General features: G+C 46.7%; 1 protein-coding gene across 1 annotated transcript in view; it reads left to right on the forward strand.

Moving 5' to 3' along the window:
- The window catches only part of NCKAP1 (NCK associated protein 1), a 577,107-nt gene that overhangs the window by 414,805 nt on the left and 142,974 nt on the right, over positions 1-19,328 (forward strand). The window contains exon 23 of the mRNA XM_078680487.1: positions 18,117-18,214. Coding sequence (XP_078536613.1) covers positions 18,117-18,214 — 98 coding nt within the window. The remainder of the gene's footprint in view (positions 1-18,116; positions 18,215-19,328) is intronic.

Below are 19,328 nucleotides of genomic sequence, written 5' to 3' on the forward strand. Positions count from 1 at the left end.
CTGATATTCTCAGTTGTTTTGCCTTGACTGCATTCTTCAGATGCTCTTACTTCCATTCTTTATTTATGATTGAGTTAGTAACTCAATTATTTAAATGTTTGAGACCTGGTTTCAAGGCACCTGCATCAGGCTTGCAAATGGGTTGGACTGCTGCATGGACATTGTGCTTACTGCCTCACTACTGGTGCTTCTTTGGAAGTCGTCTAGGGACATGCATTGCTCCAGCACTTTTTATAACCTCCAGTTTAATGCCAGTGCATTTGGCATCTTATACAAGATGATGAATGTGTAGAAGGAACCAGTACAGCAAAAGGACCAGTTGCTTATCTTTAACATCATGTCCTATTCCTTTTATAGATTCATCCGTTTTCTTTCTGGTATTAGGCTATCATGCAGGTGCACTCGAAAAAGCCTATCCGCTGTCACATATTCGGTTTGACGTTTCTCTATCCTCTGTAACTAATACAGGTTCATCTTGCTGGCAAAAAGGCACTGACAACATATATAGCTATATAATATGGCAGTACTGTCACATCTCATGTTGGAAATAGCTGCAGGATCAGTTTCATGGTATCTGACTTCAGAGTGGAAGTCTGCATCTAAATGTACGTTCATAAGATTTTTCATGTGTGGCCTGGAAAAGCATCCATCAAAACAACTATTATCAAAGGTATCATGATGTTACTTAAGATGCCTCCTACAAACGGAGAGCATTTTGCTGCATAAGGTACAGGGACTGCTTTAGAAAGGAGCGAAAAAGAAACTGTTCCCATGGAACATATACATGTGCTACTGCCTTTACTGTCTAGTCTTTATGAAAGGAGTATACCTGCATGCTGTTTTGGAACTTCATCTAGTTTGATATGGTGACCTTGTTTAAGAATCTTCAGGTTGTGATTGTAGAAAAATGGTTGGTCTCTTGCATCCTACTTTAGTGTTCCAGTACACAGTAGACACTGATGGTTGGCCCAAGAGTCGTAACAAAAGTTCCGGCAGTGGCCTTAGCCCAACCCACAGAGACCTTACATGTATTTTTGTACTAAAATGCCTGGATGCCTAAGGTAAGTTTGTCAGTAAAACTCATGATTTAGGGGGTGTGGGGAGGAGAAGCGCAGGGGGAGCGGCAGGACAGGGAGAGGGGCTGGTAGACCGATAGCAAGCAGGTCAGGGAGGGCAGCAGGGTGGGGGGAGTGGTTAAGCTGGGGTCAGGCAAAACGGGGGAGCCCAGCCTCTGACGGGCCCTTGACCAATGTTCACTAGGGCATTGCCTTCGCGCCTCCCGCAATGCAGGAGTCGGCGTCCGGTAATGGGACTGAAGGGGCTGGAACAAAACCATGAAGAACCAGTTTGGGCTGTCCCCTCAGTGGCGGAGGCTGCTGGGAGGAGTACTTCTTGGTAGAAGGGTTAGGAAAGTATGCTCACCCTTCACTGAGGACAACCTGTTGCTGGGTGAGCCCTTATGCCAAACCTGGCATCCGATCAGGCCATGAAGAACTTCTCACTTCAAGGATGGGCATATCAGCACCAGCTGTGTCATTAGGAGAGTAGGTGGGGAAGTTGCTCAAGATGTAATTGTCCCTTCCCTCTCCCCCTTGTGCCCTACCACTGGGCTTTGCAAGCCAGCAAAAACAGGCACTGCTGCGCTGCACTTACCAGCTGGTTGCACAGTAGACATCTAGATGATGGGGCCCAGTGCTGTGCTTCAAGTGCTCCCCTCCCACAGACCAGGCAGCAGCAAGGTGTCTCACATACTCACATGGGAGGCATTTTCATGTGTGCCCCTGTCTTTTAATGTTCTATCATTGTTGAGCATTGACCCCCTACCACCCAGTGGTGTAACCGTTTGCAAGCAGTCATTCTTTATTAGCATGAGAAGCTCTAGCAATGATGGCCCTGTTTGAAGTGCATTGGCCTGCCTCCCCAACTCCCCTGCTTTAAAAATTCATCTCCTTCTCACTCTTGGACTTACTTTGAATGTGATGTTGATCTGTCTCATTTCACCAGTTGGACAGACTAAAACCTCTGACCGACAGAGAGAATGACGGCTGTTCCTCCCCTGGCCCCAGACAGACAGACAGACAGACAGACGGATTCCAGATCCAGCAAAGAGTCAGTAGAGAGAGACAGAGACCTTAGAGCTAAGCCAGCTGGAGCCTGTAGTAGGAGGAGGCTCATGCCAACCTCTAGCTCTGCATGCAGATCATCCAGACCCTGCTGTGTGTTGCCTTGCCTGCAGGGCCACAGTAGCCAGCCACCCACCCGCCACCTCCACCAGTGACTTCCAGGATGCCGCCCAGACTTCAGTGAGCTTGTGAGGTGGGGAAGCCAGAGGTACAGGCTCACTTCTGCACTGGGTAGGAGAGAAGCATAATCACTTGCTTGATGCTTATGTTATATGGTGGACTGGTGGTGTGTATATTTTGCCCTCCACAGTCTACAGTGAGAATCACAATGGTGTTGACCTCAGTAGGCAGTGCATTGACACAAGCATTGTTCTGCTCCATGGGTATCAGCAGGCATACATGTCCCCCTCTCACACTCAGTCAGCCTAAATATATGTAGGTGATGCACACATTCATATAGAAGTGGGGAGGCGGGATTGATTGCTCTCACAGACCCTTGTAGACTCCTAGCCAGAGACCCTATGCGCCCCTACCACACACTATATTAGAAGGTACTGTAGCATGTCCTTGCTCTGGGCCCGATTGTGCTGGTCGGAGTCCAGTAGGTTGCAGGTTGGAGAGATGTGGGAGAGTCCATCATTGTACCCTCACGGCCTCCAGCCTGTGGCTTACATCCTTCTTTCAAACGAATTGGCTTGCATTCTCCTGTCCCAACTGGCACTGAATTGCTGCCATATCATGTCTGGAAATTTCTGATTGTCCAATGGGACCATGCCCTGCCTTTCATTTCTCCCCCCCCCCTTTTCTGTTGCTCAAGAAAACATTTTGGAGTAGCATCTGCCTATCCTACCCCTGCAGGAGATTCACCTCTCGGCTACCAAGGGTGCTATTGAGTGGGCTCCAGTCTTAGCAGAAGCGAGGTTCATGCCACTTCCTCATCCGGAAAAAGGAAGGGGACTTTAAGCTTATCCAGCACCTTTAATCCCTGAATGCCTTTCTGATCTTATCTGCCCTGGACCAGGGAGAGTGGATGGTGTTTTTGTACTTGTAGAAAGTGTATGTTTGAGGCATATGAGCTGCAGATTACACACTGCATAGATCGCCACCTAGTGTTGGGCCTGGATGTTTGCAGTTTGTTTTTGTTCTGAAAAGTTCTTTGGAAGTCACAAGATAGGTGACTCCTCCTTTGGACCATATTGTGCTTGTGCATCGGCTCCATCCTCAGATTGGTTTTTTCCGCCATCGGGCTCGGATGTGTTTCCAGCGCTCCAGTTTGGAACCGATTTTCCGTCGGCACGCAATCCTCACCCAGTTCGACGGTATTGTTTCGATCGCGGTCCCCATCGACGCGACTCTTCACCACTTCGAAGTCTTCGATTCCGGTCGTCGACAAAGGCCTTCGGGCCTACCTAAGCCTTACTCTCTGGCTCATGAAAAGGACGCCATTCAAGAGGTGTCCTCGATGTAGGTCGAAGTTTCCCCAAACGGAACCGAAAAAACACGTTCCGGTTAAAGTCCTTGCAAAAGGACCCTAGACCAGCTACCAAATCGGTGCAGAAAAAACCTCCGGAACCAAAGAACTTGCCATCCACTGAAGAGCCTTATCTACCAGATCCTACTCAAAAGACTCTTGTAAAGGATCCTAAGACTGGACAACTGTCTCTTAGCTCCAAGAAGAGACCACTAGAGGAGCCTGCACCTCCTCCAAAGAAGAGAGATATTGCAACCTCTCCATTAAGGGTCCCTTCTCCACTTCCCCATACTCTTCCACCTCCTCCACCACATCATTCTCCTACACCATCCCCTAACCCAGATGATGATGTAGACACAGACTATGATGACACAGGTGGGGGGGCTTATAACCAGTAGGGAACAATAGTCCCCCTCAGTCACCTAATCCATGGGTTGATTATAACACCCCTGATGTGCCTTACGTCCCTCAAGACGATATTTATCCCTCCAGGCCTTCCCCCCCAGAGGACACTATAGGTTTTAACCTACTAGTCCAGAGGGCTGCCCAATACTATGGGGTCGATTTGCACACAGACACTGTGGAGGAAGATTTCTTATTAGACATGTTTGACAATACACAAAGGTCCACTGCCATTCTGCCAATGCTTAAGGGGGTCATTAAGCATGCAACAGAGGTGTTTAAAGATCCTGTCAGGGCTCGAGTCCTCAACCCCCGCATTGAGAAAAAATACAAAGCTGCCCCTAGAGATCCAGCTTACATTAGAGGCCCCCAGCACCCCTAGATTCCTTAGTAGTTTCTAATGCACGTAAATGTGCCAATTCACAAACATCAGGTGAGGCCTCACCACCAGACAAGGAATCTAAACTCCTTGATGCCTCCGGCAAACGAACAGCGTCACAGGCAGCTAACATACGGCGCATTACCAATACCCAAGCGCTATTGGCAAGATATGACAGGGCACATTATGATGAACTGGAGTCCATAATGCAGCATCTACCAGACAAATATAAAAATAGGGCCAATGAACTCATACAAGAAGGTAAAAATATCACTAATACTTCCATCCGTTGTGCCCTAGATGCTACAGATACTGCCTCAAGGGCAATCAATACTAGTGTCCTTTTGCGTAGGCATGCCTGGCTACGTATTTCAGGTTTTAAACCTGAGGTACAAAATTCCATCCTCAATCAGCCATTTGATGAGAAACGCTTATTTGGCCATAATGTCGATGTATCTTTAGAGAAAATGAAAAAAGACACCGACACAGCTAAATCTATGGGAGCCTTGCAGCTCCCAGACGTTCTTTTCGTCGCTCATCATATAGAGGCAACGCAGGAGGCTACTCCTCCGAAAGCCCCTCCACTTCCTACAAGACCCCTACCCAATCTACAATCACTAGGGGCTACCAAAGAGGGGGTTACAGGAGTAACAACAACAAAGGCAGAGGCAAAACCAACAACTCCCACTCTGCCTCCACCCCTACCCAATGACTTGCCTCCCCTTCCCCCCCAACATTCCACTCATGTGGGGGGAAGACTGCAACAATTCCTTCCTGCCTGGACCGACATCACATCAGACAGGTGGGTGCTACAAATGATTCAGTCAGGTTCCTGTCTAGAACTAACATCTACTCCCCTCCCCCCCCCCCCCCGAAACAGCGTCCTATGTCACAAGAACATCTATCACTGTTAAAGTAAGAAGTAATATCTTTGATAGCAAAATGTGCAATAGAACCAGTTCCTCTGCACCAACAAAACAAGGGGGTTCACTCCCTATACTTCCTTATCCCAAAGAAGGATGGCTCTCTAAGGCCTATTCTAGACCTCAGACCGCTAAACATATACATACAGTCAGACCATTTTCACATGGTCACACTCCAAAAAGTCCTTCCTCTCCTATTACAAAACAACTTCCTTGCTACTCTAGATCTCAAGGACGCATACTTCCACATTCCCATTCACAAAGCTCACAGGAAGTATTTCAGATTTGTAATAGACGGGCAGCACTATCAATTCAAAGTACTCCCATTCGGAGTCACAACAGCACCAAGAGTATTCACCAAGTGCCTAGCAGTAGTGGCAGCACATTTACGGAGACAACACATCCACGTCTTCCCGTACCTTGAAGACTGGCTCATAAAAGCCAGCTCATTCAACCAGTGTGTGGAACACACTCATGCCACGATCCAACTGCTCAACAACTTGGGGTTCACAATAAACCACACCAAGTCTCATCTGCAACCATCCAAAGTACAACAGTACCTTGGTGCCACAATAAACACCTCAACAGCGCTAGCTTATCCCACTCCAGTAAGGATAGCCAGCATGCAAACTCTTCTCACAAAGTTTCAGCCACAACACTCCCTTCCAGCACGAGTGTTCATTCAGCTCATAGGGACGATGGCCTCTTGCATTTTTATAGTGCCCCATGCAAGACTTCAAATGCGTCCTCTATAAGAGTGCTTATCACGTCAATGGAACCAGGCTCAAGGTCAATTAACAGACCTAGTGTTGGTAGACGGTCGGACTCATGGCTCTCTGCAGTGGTGGAACATCAAAAACCTTTCCAAAGGGCGACCGTTCCTAGAACCAGTTCCTCAAATAGTCTTGACAGCGTACGCATCGGTCTCCGGCTGGGAAGCCCACCTACTGCAACACACCATGCAAGGCAGGTGGATACCGCAACAAAAGGTTCGAGGCATGTGGGCTGCTGAATTCATATCTGTGCACAGATCGCCGCCTAGTGTTGGGTCTGGATGATTGCACATTGTTGTCCTGGAAGAGTCTTCGAAGTATCACGAGATAGGTGGCTCCTCCCTCGGACTACAGTGCGCATGGGCATCCTCTCTATCCTCAGATTGTTTTTTTCCGCCATTGGGTTCGGATGTACTTTCCTACACTCCAAGTTCGGAATCAAGAAAAACTTTTCCAAAAGGCCTTCGGATCCGTCGGTATTGTACAGCGCTCGGTACCGATACACTTTTTGAACATCTGTTGCACTCCGGTCTACGAATCGGCCCGCGAGGCCTTCTCGACACCACGTGGAGCGACCGTCGATGGAACGAAGTCCATTCAAGTACTGCCCGCAGTGCAACTCCAAGTTCCCGCACACAGATAAACATCCCGTGTGCAACAAATGCCTATCTCCAGATCAAAATGAAGATAGTTGCCTAGCCTGTGCCCAGTTCCGATCGAAAAAGACTATCCGGAATCGACGGGCGGCGAGGCAAGAAATGAAAGGTCAGCGCCAGAGCCCGATAATATCTTCGGCGATGAGGAAGATCTAGCTAGCGCCGAAGACTCGGATCAAGACGAAGAACAATACTCGGAGCACGACTCCGAATATTACCTCGAAGCGGAGGAACTAATCGTCGGTCTCGAGGAATACGATCAGGACATCGTAGCGGTTGAAGACGACTCCGATGATGACGAGGGGCGAACCGTGAGTACACCGCCCCATATAGACACCACCGATATCAGAGACTCAGGTCGAGGCATCGCCAGCAGGCCTTAGCCAAGATCAACATTCTCGTTCTACAGCCCCGCCATACCGCCCGGCTAAGAACATACACAAAGAGCCCTCTGAAACACGACATACGACACCGGTTCCATCGAAACCGAAACTCATCGACAATACTGTCTTCGGACCGAACGTCGTCGAACCGAAGGTCATTAAGCCGAAGGGCGTCGACCCGAAGGCCACAGTTCCAATACAACCTTCGAAGCCAAGGACCGTCGAGTCGACATCGAAGAGCAAAGCTGTCGAGTCGAGCTCTAAGTCGAAAGCCGTCGAGTCAACCTCGAGGCCAAAACCCGTCGAAGCGACACCAAAACAAAAGCACGTTGAAGCGACCCCCAAAACAAAGAACGTCGAATCGAGCAAAGCAGTCTCAAGTATCGACAAGGGGGAAAAAGCGGTCGACGAAAGCACAAGGCCTACGCCCAAAACTACCGTTGAACCGAAAGCGAAACCTAAGGTGGACCTAAGTAAATCGGTCGAGCCCAAGCCCATCGAGCCGAAAAAGGGCATCGAGCCAAAACCGCAGGCTCCGAAAACACCTAAAGACACTGTCGAACCGACCAAACCGCTCGGTCCGAAAAAGGTAGTGAAAGCCAGCCAGAGACGTTCAACCGACAAAAGCTGTTGAAAAACATCAAAAACCGATCCAACCACCAAAAGCGGTCGAACCGACCAAAAGGCATCGATCCGAAAAAAGCCAAACCAAAGGCTACAGCACCAAGGCCAAAAACTGTGGAAGAGATTATTCATCCAGATCCCTCCACAGAAGACCAGTCAAAACTGTATATTGACCCAAAAACTGGTAAAGTGACACAAAAAAGAAAAGACCTCTGCCAACTGAAGACTTTTCTAAAATTCCACTAAAGAAGAAGAGAGACTGTGCTACCTCTCCTATACTCTTTGAACCTATCACTCCAGCTATGCCTACCACTCCATATGCCCCAACATAACCTGCACGCTCTGACTACAACCCAGATGAAGATCAGGACGCAGATGTGGGGTTTCGTTATCCACAAAACCCAATTGGAGACCCCAACTCACAGCCATGGGGTGGGGGAGGAGAACCAGACACTGAAGGGATTCTGCCCATTACAGACCCTGCAGTATACCCAACTAAGCCATCACCCACAGAAGATACAGTAGCCTTTAATTCACTACTGGATAGATCAGCAACCTACCATAATGTAGATATGCACTCTGATGCTATTGAAGACTTCCTTTTTGATACATTGACAACATCTGAAAGACATGTTAAAACACTCCCCATGTTGAAGGGCGTTTAAAGCACGCAAGTGACATTTTTAAGGACACTGCTAGGGCACGGGTCATAAACCCTAGAATTGAAAAGAAATATAGGGCTGCACCTATAGATCCTACATACATCAGGGGGCAACTACCCGTAGACACCCTAGTGGTATCCAATGCACGTAAACGTGCAAATTCCCAGACTACTGGGGAGGCTGCTCCTCCAGACAAGGAGTCAAAAATCTTTGAGGCATCAGGCAAGAGAGTGGCAGCTCAAGCAGCAAACTCATAGAGAATAGCCAATACACAGGCCTTGCTGGCCAGATATGACAGGGCGCACTACGACATTTTAGCAGAAATTCTCCAACACTTACCTGATCCTTACAAACAGCAGGCAGATGAACTTATACAGGAGGGAAAGCTCATCACCAATGCCTCAATTAAATGTGCCCTAGACGCGGCAGACACAGCTGCCAGATGCATCAATACAAGCGTGCTGCTAAGGCGCCACGCATGGCGTCGCATATCAGGCTTTAAGAATGAAGCCCAATCCACAATTCTTAATCAGCCTATCAACCCAGACTTTTGTTTGGTCCAGCAGTTGACTCAGTTCTGGACAAAATGAAAAAGGATGCGGAAACAGCGAAGTCTATGGGAGCTCTCCAGTCCCAACAACACCGGGGCTCCTTTCGTCGCTCCAATTATAGAGGAGGAGCGCAAAGTAATACATCACAGCAATCCTCCACCTACAAGAGTAACACACAATCCGCATATAACAAAAACACCAACAGGGGTGGATACAGAGGAAATAATACCAAGGGAAGAGGTCGTGGAGGCAATGCAAATAGATCCTCCACTAACACCAAACAGTGACTTCTTGGCACTACCCCCAGACCATATAACACCGGTCGGGGGAAGACTACAACAATTTCTGCCAGTCTGGTTAAATATCACTACAGACAAGTGGGTCAGGCAAATTATCCAACATGGCTATTGCCTCGAACTCTCCTCACCAGCACCCAACATACCACCCGTGCACCGCCCAATGTCACAGGAATATATAACGCTACTACAGCAAGAGGTCATCAGTATGCTGCAAAAGGGGGCCATAGAGCCAGTCCCACTACAACATCAGGGAACAGGAGTATACTCCCTATACTTCCTTATTCCAAAGAAGGACGGGTCTCTCAGACCAATATTGGACCTCAGGCCCCTCAACCTGTACATTTTGTCCGAGCATTTCCATATGCTCACTCTCCAGCAAGTCTTACCATTGCTTCGCCAGGGAGACTTCCTAGCAACTCTAGACCTCAAAGACGCATACTTTCAAATACCAATACACCCTGCTCACAGACAGTATCTAAGGTTCACCATTCAAGGACAGCACTACCAGTTCAAAGTCCTACCAAAGTCCTGGTGTCACAACAGCTCCAAGAGTGTTCACCAAATGTCTAGCTACAGTGGCAGCACATCTCAGAAGGCAACACATCCATGTGTACCCTTATCTGGACGATTGGCTAATATCAGCCCAGCTAATATCAGCCCAGCAATGTGCCAACCACATGTCAAAGACCATACATCTCCTGCACAGTTTAGGATTCTCACTAAACTACCCAAAATCACCTCTGCAAACCTCCCACGTCCAACAGTACCTGGGAGCAACAATAGATACACTGGCAGCAAAAGCATATCCCAACGCAGCACGGATCAAGGGAATGCAAACGTTCATCCAAAAATTCAGACCCCAACACTCATTACCAGCTCGAGTGTTTATGCAACTAATAGGCATGATGGCCTCGTGCATATTCATAGTCCCTCATGCCATGCTACATATGCGTCCGCTCCAAGAATGCCTAGCAAGGCAGTGGAACCAGGCTCACGGGCAACTAAAGGACCTAGTGTTGGTGACCAGTCGGGCATTCAACTCTCTGCATTGGTGGAATCCACAAAACCTTTGCAAGGGACGACTGTTCCAAGAGCCTGTCCCACAAATAATGTTAACCGCGGACGCATCCCTGATAGGATGGGGAGCCCATGTCCTACACTACACAGTATAGGGACTCTGGACTGTACAGCAAAAGAAAATGCATATCAACCTTCTGGAGTTGATGGCGGTCTTTCTAGCCCTGAAAGCTTTCAAGACACACTGATGCAACAAAGCTGTGTTGATCCGGACGGACAACATGACAGCTATGTATTACATTAAAAAACAGGGAGGAACACACTCACCACAGCTGTCACACCTAGCTCAAGCAATGTGGAAATGGGCCATTCAGAGGAACATGTTTCACATGGCAGAATACCTCCCAGGCAAGTAGCCGACCTGCTCAGCAGGCACAGCCAACAGATGCACGAATGGGAACTTCACCCCAAAGTGCTCCAACCATTCTTCCGGAAATGGGGACACCCGGAGATAGATCTGTTTGCCACAAGCGAAAACGCAAAATGCCAGTACTTTGCCGCCATGTTCCCACATCCGCAGGGCAATGCGAAATTGATGAACTGGTCAGGCAAATTTGCGTACGCTTTTCCCCCAGCTCCATTAATACCGCTGGTGGCACGCAAAATGCACCAACATTCGCTGACACTGATCCTAGTTGCTCGCACATGGGCAAGGCAACCGTGGTACACAACGTTCCTAGAACTGTCAGTGGTACCTCATCAAAGACTGCGACTCACATCCAATCTTCTAACTCAGAGCCATGGAGAGATCCAACACCCAGACCCGCAACAGCTGAACCTGGCTATCTGGCTCCTGAAGTCCTAGAGTTTGGATACCTAAACTTGCCCCCAGACTGCATGAATATTATCAAAGAGGCAAGAAGAACCACTACCAGAGCATGTTATGCTGCAAAGTGGAAGCGTTTTGTCATTTACTGTAGTAACAATGACATTAACCCACTTGATGCTTCTACTCAAAACATCATTTGCTATCTCTTGCACCTACAACGTTGCAATTTAGCCTATTCATCCATCAGGATACATTTAGCTGAGTTAACAGCATATCTGCAAAACAGGCAACACCTTTCACTATATAGGGTGCCAGCAATTAAAGCGTTTATGGAAGGACTTAAACGCGTAATTCCCCCAAGACACCCACCTTCACCAGTCTGGAATCTAAACGTTGTTTTAACCAGACTTATGGGACCACCTTTTGAACCACTACACTCATGCGAACTACAATTTCTTACTTGGAAGGTGGCTTTCCTTATTGCCATTACTTCGCTTCAAAGAGTTAGCGAGCTGCAGAGCCATTCATTCAAGTACATGCAAATAGAGTAGTTCTCAGAACAAACCCTAAATTCATGCCAAAGGTGGTATCCCATTTCCATATAAATCCAACTATAGAACTGCCAGTGTTCTTTCAAAACCCACAAACCATAGCTGAAAGGGCCTTGCATACTCTAGATGTCAAAAGAGCTCTGCTATACTATATTGATAGAACTAAGGCATTTCGAAAAACAAAACAGTTGTTTGTTGCTTTCTCACCGCAACACAAAGGTAACCCTATTTCAAAATCAGGTATAGCCAGATGGATCGTTAAGTGCATCCAAATATGTTATTTAAAAGCAAAACGCACCTTAACAGTTCCCCCTAGGGCGCATTCCACACGCAAGCTAGGGGCATCCATGGCTTTCCTGGGTAACATTCCTTTCCACGAAATCTGTAGAGCAGCCACATGGTCAACCACACATACATTTACAAAACACTATTGTGTGGATGTACATTCCAAACAGCAAGCTGCTGTAGGACAGGCTGTTCTCAAAACTCTTTTCCAGACTGTTGCAGCTGACACAGGTAGCCACCGCTAAGGGAGATACTGCTATACATTCTATGCACAGATATGAATTCAGCAGCCCACATGCCTCGAACGGAATATGCTATTTCCCAGTATGCATCTGTTCTTGGCATGTAGGGCTGCTGACATTCATATCGCCCACCCGCCTCACCCGTGCCTGTCGCAGCTGCAGCATTCACTCTTTGCATGGACATCTCTTACTGTACTATACTCCATCTCTGCCACAATGGCAAAAAACAATCTGAGGATGGATAGGATGCCCATGTGCACTATAGTCCGAGGGAGGAGCCACCTATCTCGTGATACTTCGAAGACTCTTCCAGGACAACAATGTGCAATCATCCGGACCCAACACTAGGCGGCGATCTATGCACAGATATGAATGTCAGCAGCCCTACATGCCAAGAACAGATGCATACTGGTAAGTAGCATATTCCTTACTCCACTTCAATCACCTGGAGTTACTAACTATATTCCTAGCACTGAAAGCTTTCCAAGGGCAACTATCAAACAAAGCTGTGTTAGTCCACACGGACAACATGACAGCCATGTATTACATACAGAAACAGGGCGGAACACACTCCCTGCAACTCTCTCAGCTAACACAAAACATATGGCGGTGGGCTATACCTCAAAACATATTCCTCTTAGACCAGCATGTCCCAGGAGTACAAAATACCATAGCAGATCTGTTAAGTCGTCAAACACAACAGATCCACGAGTGTGAACTTCATCCGCAAGTTCTTCAACCATGCTTTCAGATGTGGGGAAAACCTCAGATAGACCTCTTTGCCACCCACGAAAACGCCAAATTCCCAAGCTTTGCCGGCAGATATCCGCACCCACTGTCCAAAGGCAATGCGATACGGATCAACTGGTCAAACAAATTTGCGTACGCTTTTCCACCTCTTCCACTCATGCCACTAGTAGTACGCAAACTACAGCAGCATTCTCTGACCCTCATCCTAGTTGCTCCAACGTGGGCCAGACAGCCGTGGTACACCACACTGCTACAACTGTCTGTAGTACCGCACCAAAAACTATACCTGTCTCCACGCCTTTTAACACAGAACCGTGGAGAGATCAGGCACCCGGACCCAGCTCAGCTCAACCTTGCGATCTGGCTCTTGAAATCCTAGAATTTGGATATCTTAACCTTCCTCCAGACTGCATGATTGTCATAAAAGAAGCTAGAAGTCCAACCACTAGAGATTGCTATGCTAAGTGAAAACGCTTTGTAATATATTATCACAACAACAATATTAATCCCCTAGACGTGTCTATTCAACACATCATAGGATACTTACATCACCTCCAAAGTTGTAACTTAGCCTACACGTCTATTAGACAACATCTTGCGGCCATAGCAGCATATCTACAAAACAGACAGTGTCTATCTCTGTTCAGAGTGCCTGCTATTAAAGCCTTTATGAAAGGCCTTAAGAGAATAATTCCTCCCAGAGTACCACCTTCACCAGTGTGGAATTAGAACATTGTTCTCACACGGCTAATGGGACCTCCCTTTGAACCTTTTCATAAATGTGAACGACAATTTTTAACATGGAAGCTTGCGTTCCTAGTAGCTATTGCTTCTCTACAGAGAGTTAGTGAACTACAAACACTAACCATTCAAGAACCTTTCTTGCAAATGCATCATAATAAGGTTGTTCTCCGTACTAATCCAAAATTCCTGCCCAAGGTCAATTCTCCCTTCCACCGCAATCAATCTGTGGAACTGCCCGTTTTCTTCTCGCAGCCACAAACAGTAGCAGAAAGAGATCTTCATACCCTAGATGTTAAAAGAGCATTGCTATACTACATTGAGAGAACACAACCCTTTCGTAAGACCAAACAACTTTTTGTGTCTTTCTTACCACCACACAAGGGTAATCACCATATCAAAATCTGGTATAGCTAGATGGGTTGTCAAATGCATACAGATTTGCTACCACAAAGCTAAACATACGTTATCTGTTCCTCCTAAAGCCCATTCTACAAGGAAAATAGGGGCTTCAATGGCATTTTTAGGGAACATTCCCCTAGATGACATCTGCAGAGCAGCTACATGGTCTACACCGCACACATTCACAAAACACTATTGTGTAGATGTGTAAACCAAGCAATAAGCTAATATGGGCCAGGCTGTTCTCAAAGCATTATTTCAAACTACTGCAACAGATAGGGGTGGTCGCCGCTAAGAGTGGTTACTGCTATACAATCTATGCACAGTGTGTAATCTGCAGCTCATATGCCTCGAACGAAAAAATGCTACTTACCAGTATGCATCTGTTGTTGGCATGTAGAGCTGCAGAGTTACACACGCCCAACCGCCTCCCCGGCTACCCTTGTCTGTTCCAGTATTATCTTAATTAAATACAGCTTACATGGACATCCTTCCTTTTCTTGCAAAGCTCCATCATTTCCCTAATGCACATGCAAAGCTGCCTTTGCAGGCTGAGTGTTTTGGTGCAGACAAAATTGAAAACACTACGTGACACACATCCCTGTGTGTCAGGTCTCCTACCACTGCATGTGATACTTGTAAGTCACCACTGCAGTAGGCTTGACAGGTCTAAGACTGGGCGATTAGTACTATATGTGTGGGCATACTTGCATGAGCAGATATGACCCTGTTTTGTTCAGTTCCATTACTGCCAGTGCAAGTAACATGGAAAGCTATTTTAGAAAATGTACTTGACACTGGTGAAAACAAGTTCCTAGCTACACGATGGCTTAACTGAAAATAGGGATGTTTAGTATCAAATATTTCGTATTGGTAAACCCACACTTATGCCAGTGTTAGAGTTATCAATATATGCACCCAGGGACACCTTAGAGGTGCCTGCTGAAAACCTACCAACCTCTGGTGTCTTTGCGGACTGCTTTATGCCAGCCTCTCACCTGAGGCACAGTTCTGACCTCCTAGGGTGAAAAACATTTGCTGTCAGGTGACCCACAACAAAAGCCTGTCTGGGAAGATGGTGTAACACCCCCTCCCACAGGATGACCTGCTGATTAGCCTCCTAGCTTCAAAAAACGTGCTGCCTTTGGATTTTGAATCTGGCATCACCTCAAAGAGGAGGAAGCCACCCTTCCTGTGCAGAGTCCCCTTGGCACCTGGAGAGGCAGGAAAATCAGCTAGGTGTGACACCACCAGGCTAGTACCACCTGTAAGGTGACCTACTTTGAGCTGAACACGAATTCTGGGACAGCATTATGCACACTTCCCATAGGAAGTGGTCCTATAGGGGGCGTAGTGATCGCAAGAGTCAGTAGCCCATTTGGCACTACCCTACACTCCCCTAAATTCAGTATTCAGGGGGGTCCCTGGCACCAGAGAAGCAGATTCTGACAACTTACGGAGAAGGAGACGAAGAGCCGCAAATGCAGCGAACTAAAGAGGCACCTGACCTGGCCCCGCCCTGCAGCAGAGTGCCTCCATAAATCTGGGAGGGCTGCTTGCCTTCAATAAAGTCCAAGACCTCCCGAAGAACAGCGGAACTGTTTCCTGCATCCTGCAGAAACTCCAAAACAGAAGACTCTGAGGCCTCCGGTACCACCAAAACCCAACACCCACTGCCACCACTGCTCCCTTCGTCTCTGGCCCGAGGTGAAGTGGGCCACTAGTGCCAGCAAGGTTCCTTAAACAAAAAAGGAGCAGGAGTAGGATGCTTGGACCCGGAAGGGTAGAGAGTTCCTTTAGTATACGAAAGGTAAGGAGGGCAAAGGTACTCCCTAGTAGATATCCAATAACCTGGGTGGTATCCTCCTCTTAAAGGTGGCAGTACGGTAAGGAAATAAACAGTTACACCTCTGCTCCACCATACTCAGTGGTGGTGAAAAAAGAAAAACCTTCTTTATACAACCCTCACCCAGTCTAGGCGTGGCATGCTTCATCATCCGGTTCACCCCAACTCATTAAGGTCAGGGTGGGCTCGCCGTATTCCAGGGAGCTCCTTAAAGAGTTTTTTTTTGTTTTTTGGGGGGTTATATACTATTAGATAAAGTTCCTCATCCACCCCAAGGTATCCCTTCATTAGCGGGGGAGATGGGAAAAATAAAACTGTAAATGCACTGGGCAAACAAGATGTTGTGGTCCTATGACCGGAGTGTTAAAACGCCAACATGTTTCTGCACTACACAATATAGGTCCTGGGCATTCCTGAGGGCGAACAATGTAAAGTGGTTTCCACAGTGGTGCACCACTGTAAAGGTTTTAGAGGTAATACATAACATGCAAAGGTAAGCTTTTGCATGCAGGTAAAAAGTGGTGTACTTGCCGTTTTGGAAGTACCTTTGAAAATAAAGAAGAAATACCAGGTTTCTTTTTACATCCATATAGCGTGTATTGGCTTTGAAGGCATGCTTAGAACCTTTTATCTGAATGTTGTTGTAGACTGCACACATAGGTATTTGTTGTGCTCCTAAACTTCAGGTGCCTTCTTTTTGTATTAACATAGTTTTTAATGTTCTGTGCTTGTGTTGCTAATTTGGTGACAGTAGTACCTCAATTCGGTGCTGCTATCATATGTCTGAATTTCAGACTAATCTCGGTGTCCGGAATGCTAGGTGTACTGTGAAATCATTGTGAAAAACAGTTATTCCTGTGAAGTCAAACCCAACAAATTGACAAAAGACCAGATGACTGTGACATCCAAACTTAGATCAAAAAACACTGAGTGGATGTTATATTGTCATGGTCCTCATTGTCAAGGTCGTACTTTACCTGCAACCTGAATTTTCTCCCATTGGATAACATTGCCAGATTTCTGTTGAAAAGTTTCTAAGTGTGAACTTTTAAAATAGCTTTTTATTCCTGAAAAATCACCACAATCCCTAAAAAGTTTTTGCTAAACTGTTTCCAGCTTAGACCCCTGGACTGAACCTAGGAGCCAGTCCTGGAATTACCAAAGTAATCTACAAAGTAATCACCTGTGTTTATATATGGGTATCCATTGAGCTCAATGCTAAATTGTGTGTAGAATTGTGTTGCCTACTGCAACCCCTGTACCTATTGTCTTTACAAAGTTTATTGCCTTTCTGCAAAGTACTCATCTGAGACCTCTCATTGAGAGCAACATATTTTTGATGCCTGTTGGTTCTAGAAATAAAACAACTATATATTTTGATATAAAAACAATTGGCCTGGAGTTCAGTCTTTGAGTGTGTGAAACCTTTTGCTGACTGAGTGTCTACAACAGATGCTTTACACTGTCCTCTGGTACTGCCTTACTGCTCAACCAAGCTACCACTTTAGAGAGTAAGGTCACACCTTTGTTATACCTCTGGGGTTTGTGGACTCTATACACACTGTACCTTACTCTGGTCCAGTATATATAGAGCCACTTTCTCACATACAGCAACAAGAGTGAAGAAGTGAGGGGGCGAGAGAGTGAGTGGATGGTATATGCAGTGCTTAATTTGTTTAAAAAAACAATGCCAGGGCCCTCATCAGGAGACCACTGCAGCTTGCACCACCCACTGCCCCTAACAGTATTGCTGATGACAGTACAAAAACACCTGCTAACCATCACACAACTACGAGTGTGACACTTGAGACTATTAGAGGCTCCCAAAGCTATAAGAATGACTTGGGTGGCAGGTATTAGTTATTTTGAGCATATATTGAATTACTTAACAACTGTTGTTATGCACATCTCTAAATAAAACAAACAGTGCCACCATGTGGCAGATTATCATAAGTGTTGGTGTTAGGAATGAAGTACTGGTGCCGAGCTCTGGAAACCACCTGCTCCAATTAAGCACTGGCTATGTGAGTTAATTTTGGAAGGGATGAAATGCGTAGTAGGAAATGTTGGGGGAAGGGAGCATTTGGTCATTTAGCGTTCAAAATTAGAAATCTCTCTGTACAAGCAAGATACAATTTGAGGTATCTTAATTATGTTGTTTTTAGTCAACATTTTAGATTGTGGAACATTTTTTTTTACTTTTCTAGAAATGAGGGCACTTTCCGAACTGTTGGGTCCATATGGTATGAAATTTCTCAGTGAAAGTCTGATGTGGCATATTTCATCACAGGTGGCTGAACTTAAGGTAAATTCGTTTCTGTTTTTGTAATGTTGAGTGCTTTGTTCTTAGCATGCTCATGCAATAGGATTTTTACCTGAACCTGTTCAGATTCGCTTAATTTCAGTTATTTTTTCGGAACAATTATAAGACGACATGCCAGACATTACACATTATTATTCCAGCTTATATAAAATAAAATTCGCTGGTTGCAGTGACTGGCCACTTGCTCATGAGGCTTGTCACCAGGGACCCCCTCCTTCAGTCCATACTACAAGCCAGCGCTACCTCCTCCATGGAGTCATGCTGCTATTCAGCTCTACCTGTGAACCTCCATTTTTCAGCTGATTGAAGCCCGGTGAACACATTTTGCACTCCACCTTAAGACCCACCACATGCATGCTTCCACTGCTAGATGATTGGAACCTTATATTGGTATCCAGCATATTTACAGCTCCGTCCATTCCTGGCCACCCTGCTCCTGAGGTTTCTCTCCAGGGACTCCCTCCCTTAGCACCTGCATTACTTTTCATAATCTCTCCCTCAGGCTTATCGTAGATTTAGTTAATGAAGGAAAGATCATCAGTGACTCAATTTTTGTAAGAGTGTTAATAGTTGACTGCCTAGTATTGAGTGTGGTGCAAGTGTGTAATCTGTAATCTGTGTAATTTGATGTTCTCAGGGGGCGTGGTAGAGCTCCGTGTGGTTTGGGCGTTTCGTGACTTTGTCGGGGCTCAAGCTCCTATCCTCCCACTTGGCTGATGACCCAGTGTGTCGCAACACAGTACCTTTCCAACCATCCCCGCATTGTCCGTTTTGAGGAAGTGCTGACTGCGTTATTGCTTGTACTCCGACTGACCATTGTGAGACTGCCACATTAAAAGCATCAAAACGCGCCGGAGGACTTACCAAACTGAGAGCGCATCCATGGCGCTTCCGAGCACCAAAATACTTGATTCGATCCGGAACAATGGAGGTAATCAGCAGAGCTGTCGGCGCTGCTGATGATATGCCACAGCGGTGAGGACTGCCGTAGATCAGACTCCGGACCGGCGGCCACTGTGGTATCAAGATGGCGTCAGTGAGGCCGTAGGTGGAGGGCCCGTTGTGGGGGCGACGCTGAGGACCCGCTGCGGCATCT

Source organism: Lissotriton helveticus, chromosome 3_1 (assembly GCF_964261635.1).
Source record: "Lissotriton helveticus chromosome 3_1, aLisHel1.1, whole genome shotgun sequence".
Taxonomy (NCBI): domain Eukaryota; kingdom Metazoa; phylum Chordata; class Amphibia; order Caudata; family Salamandridae; genus Lissotriton; species Lissotriton helveticus.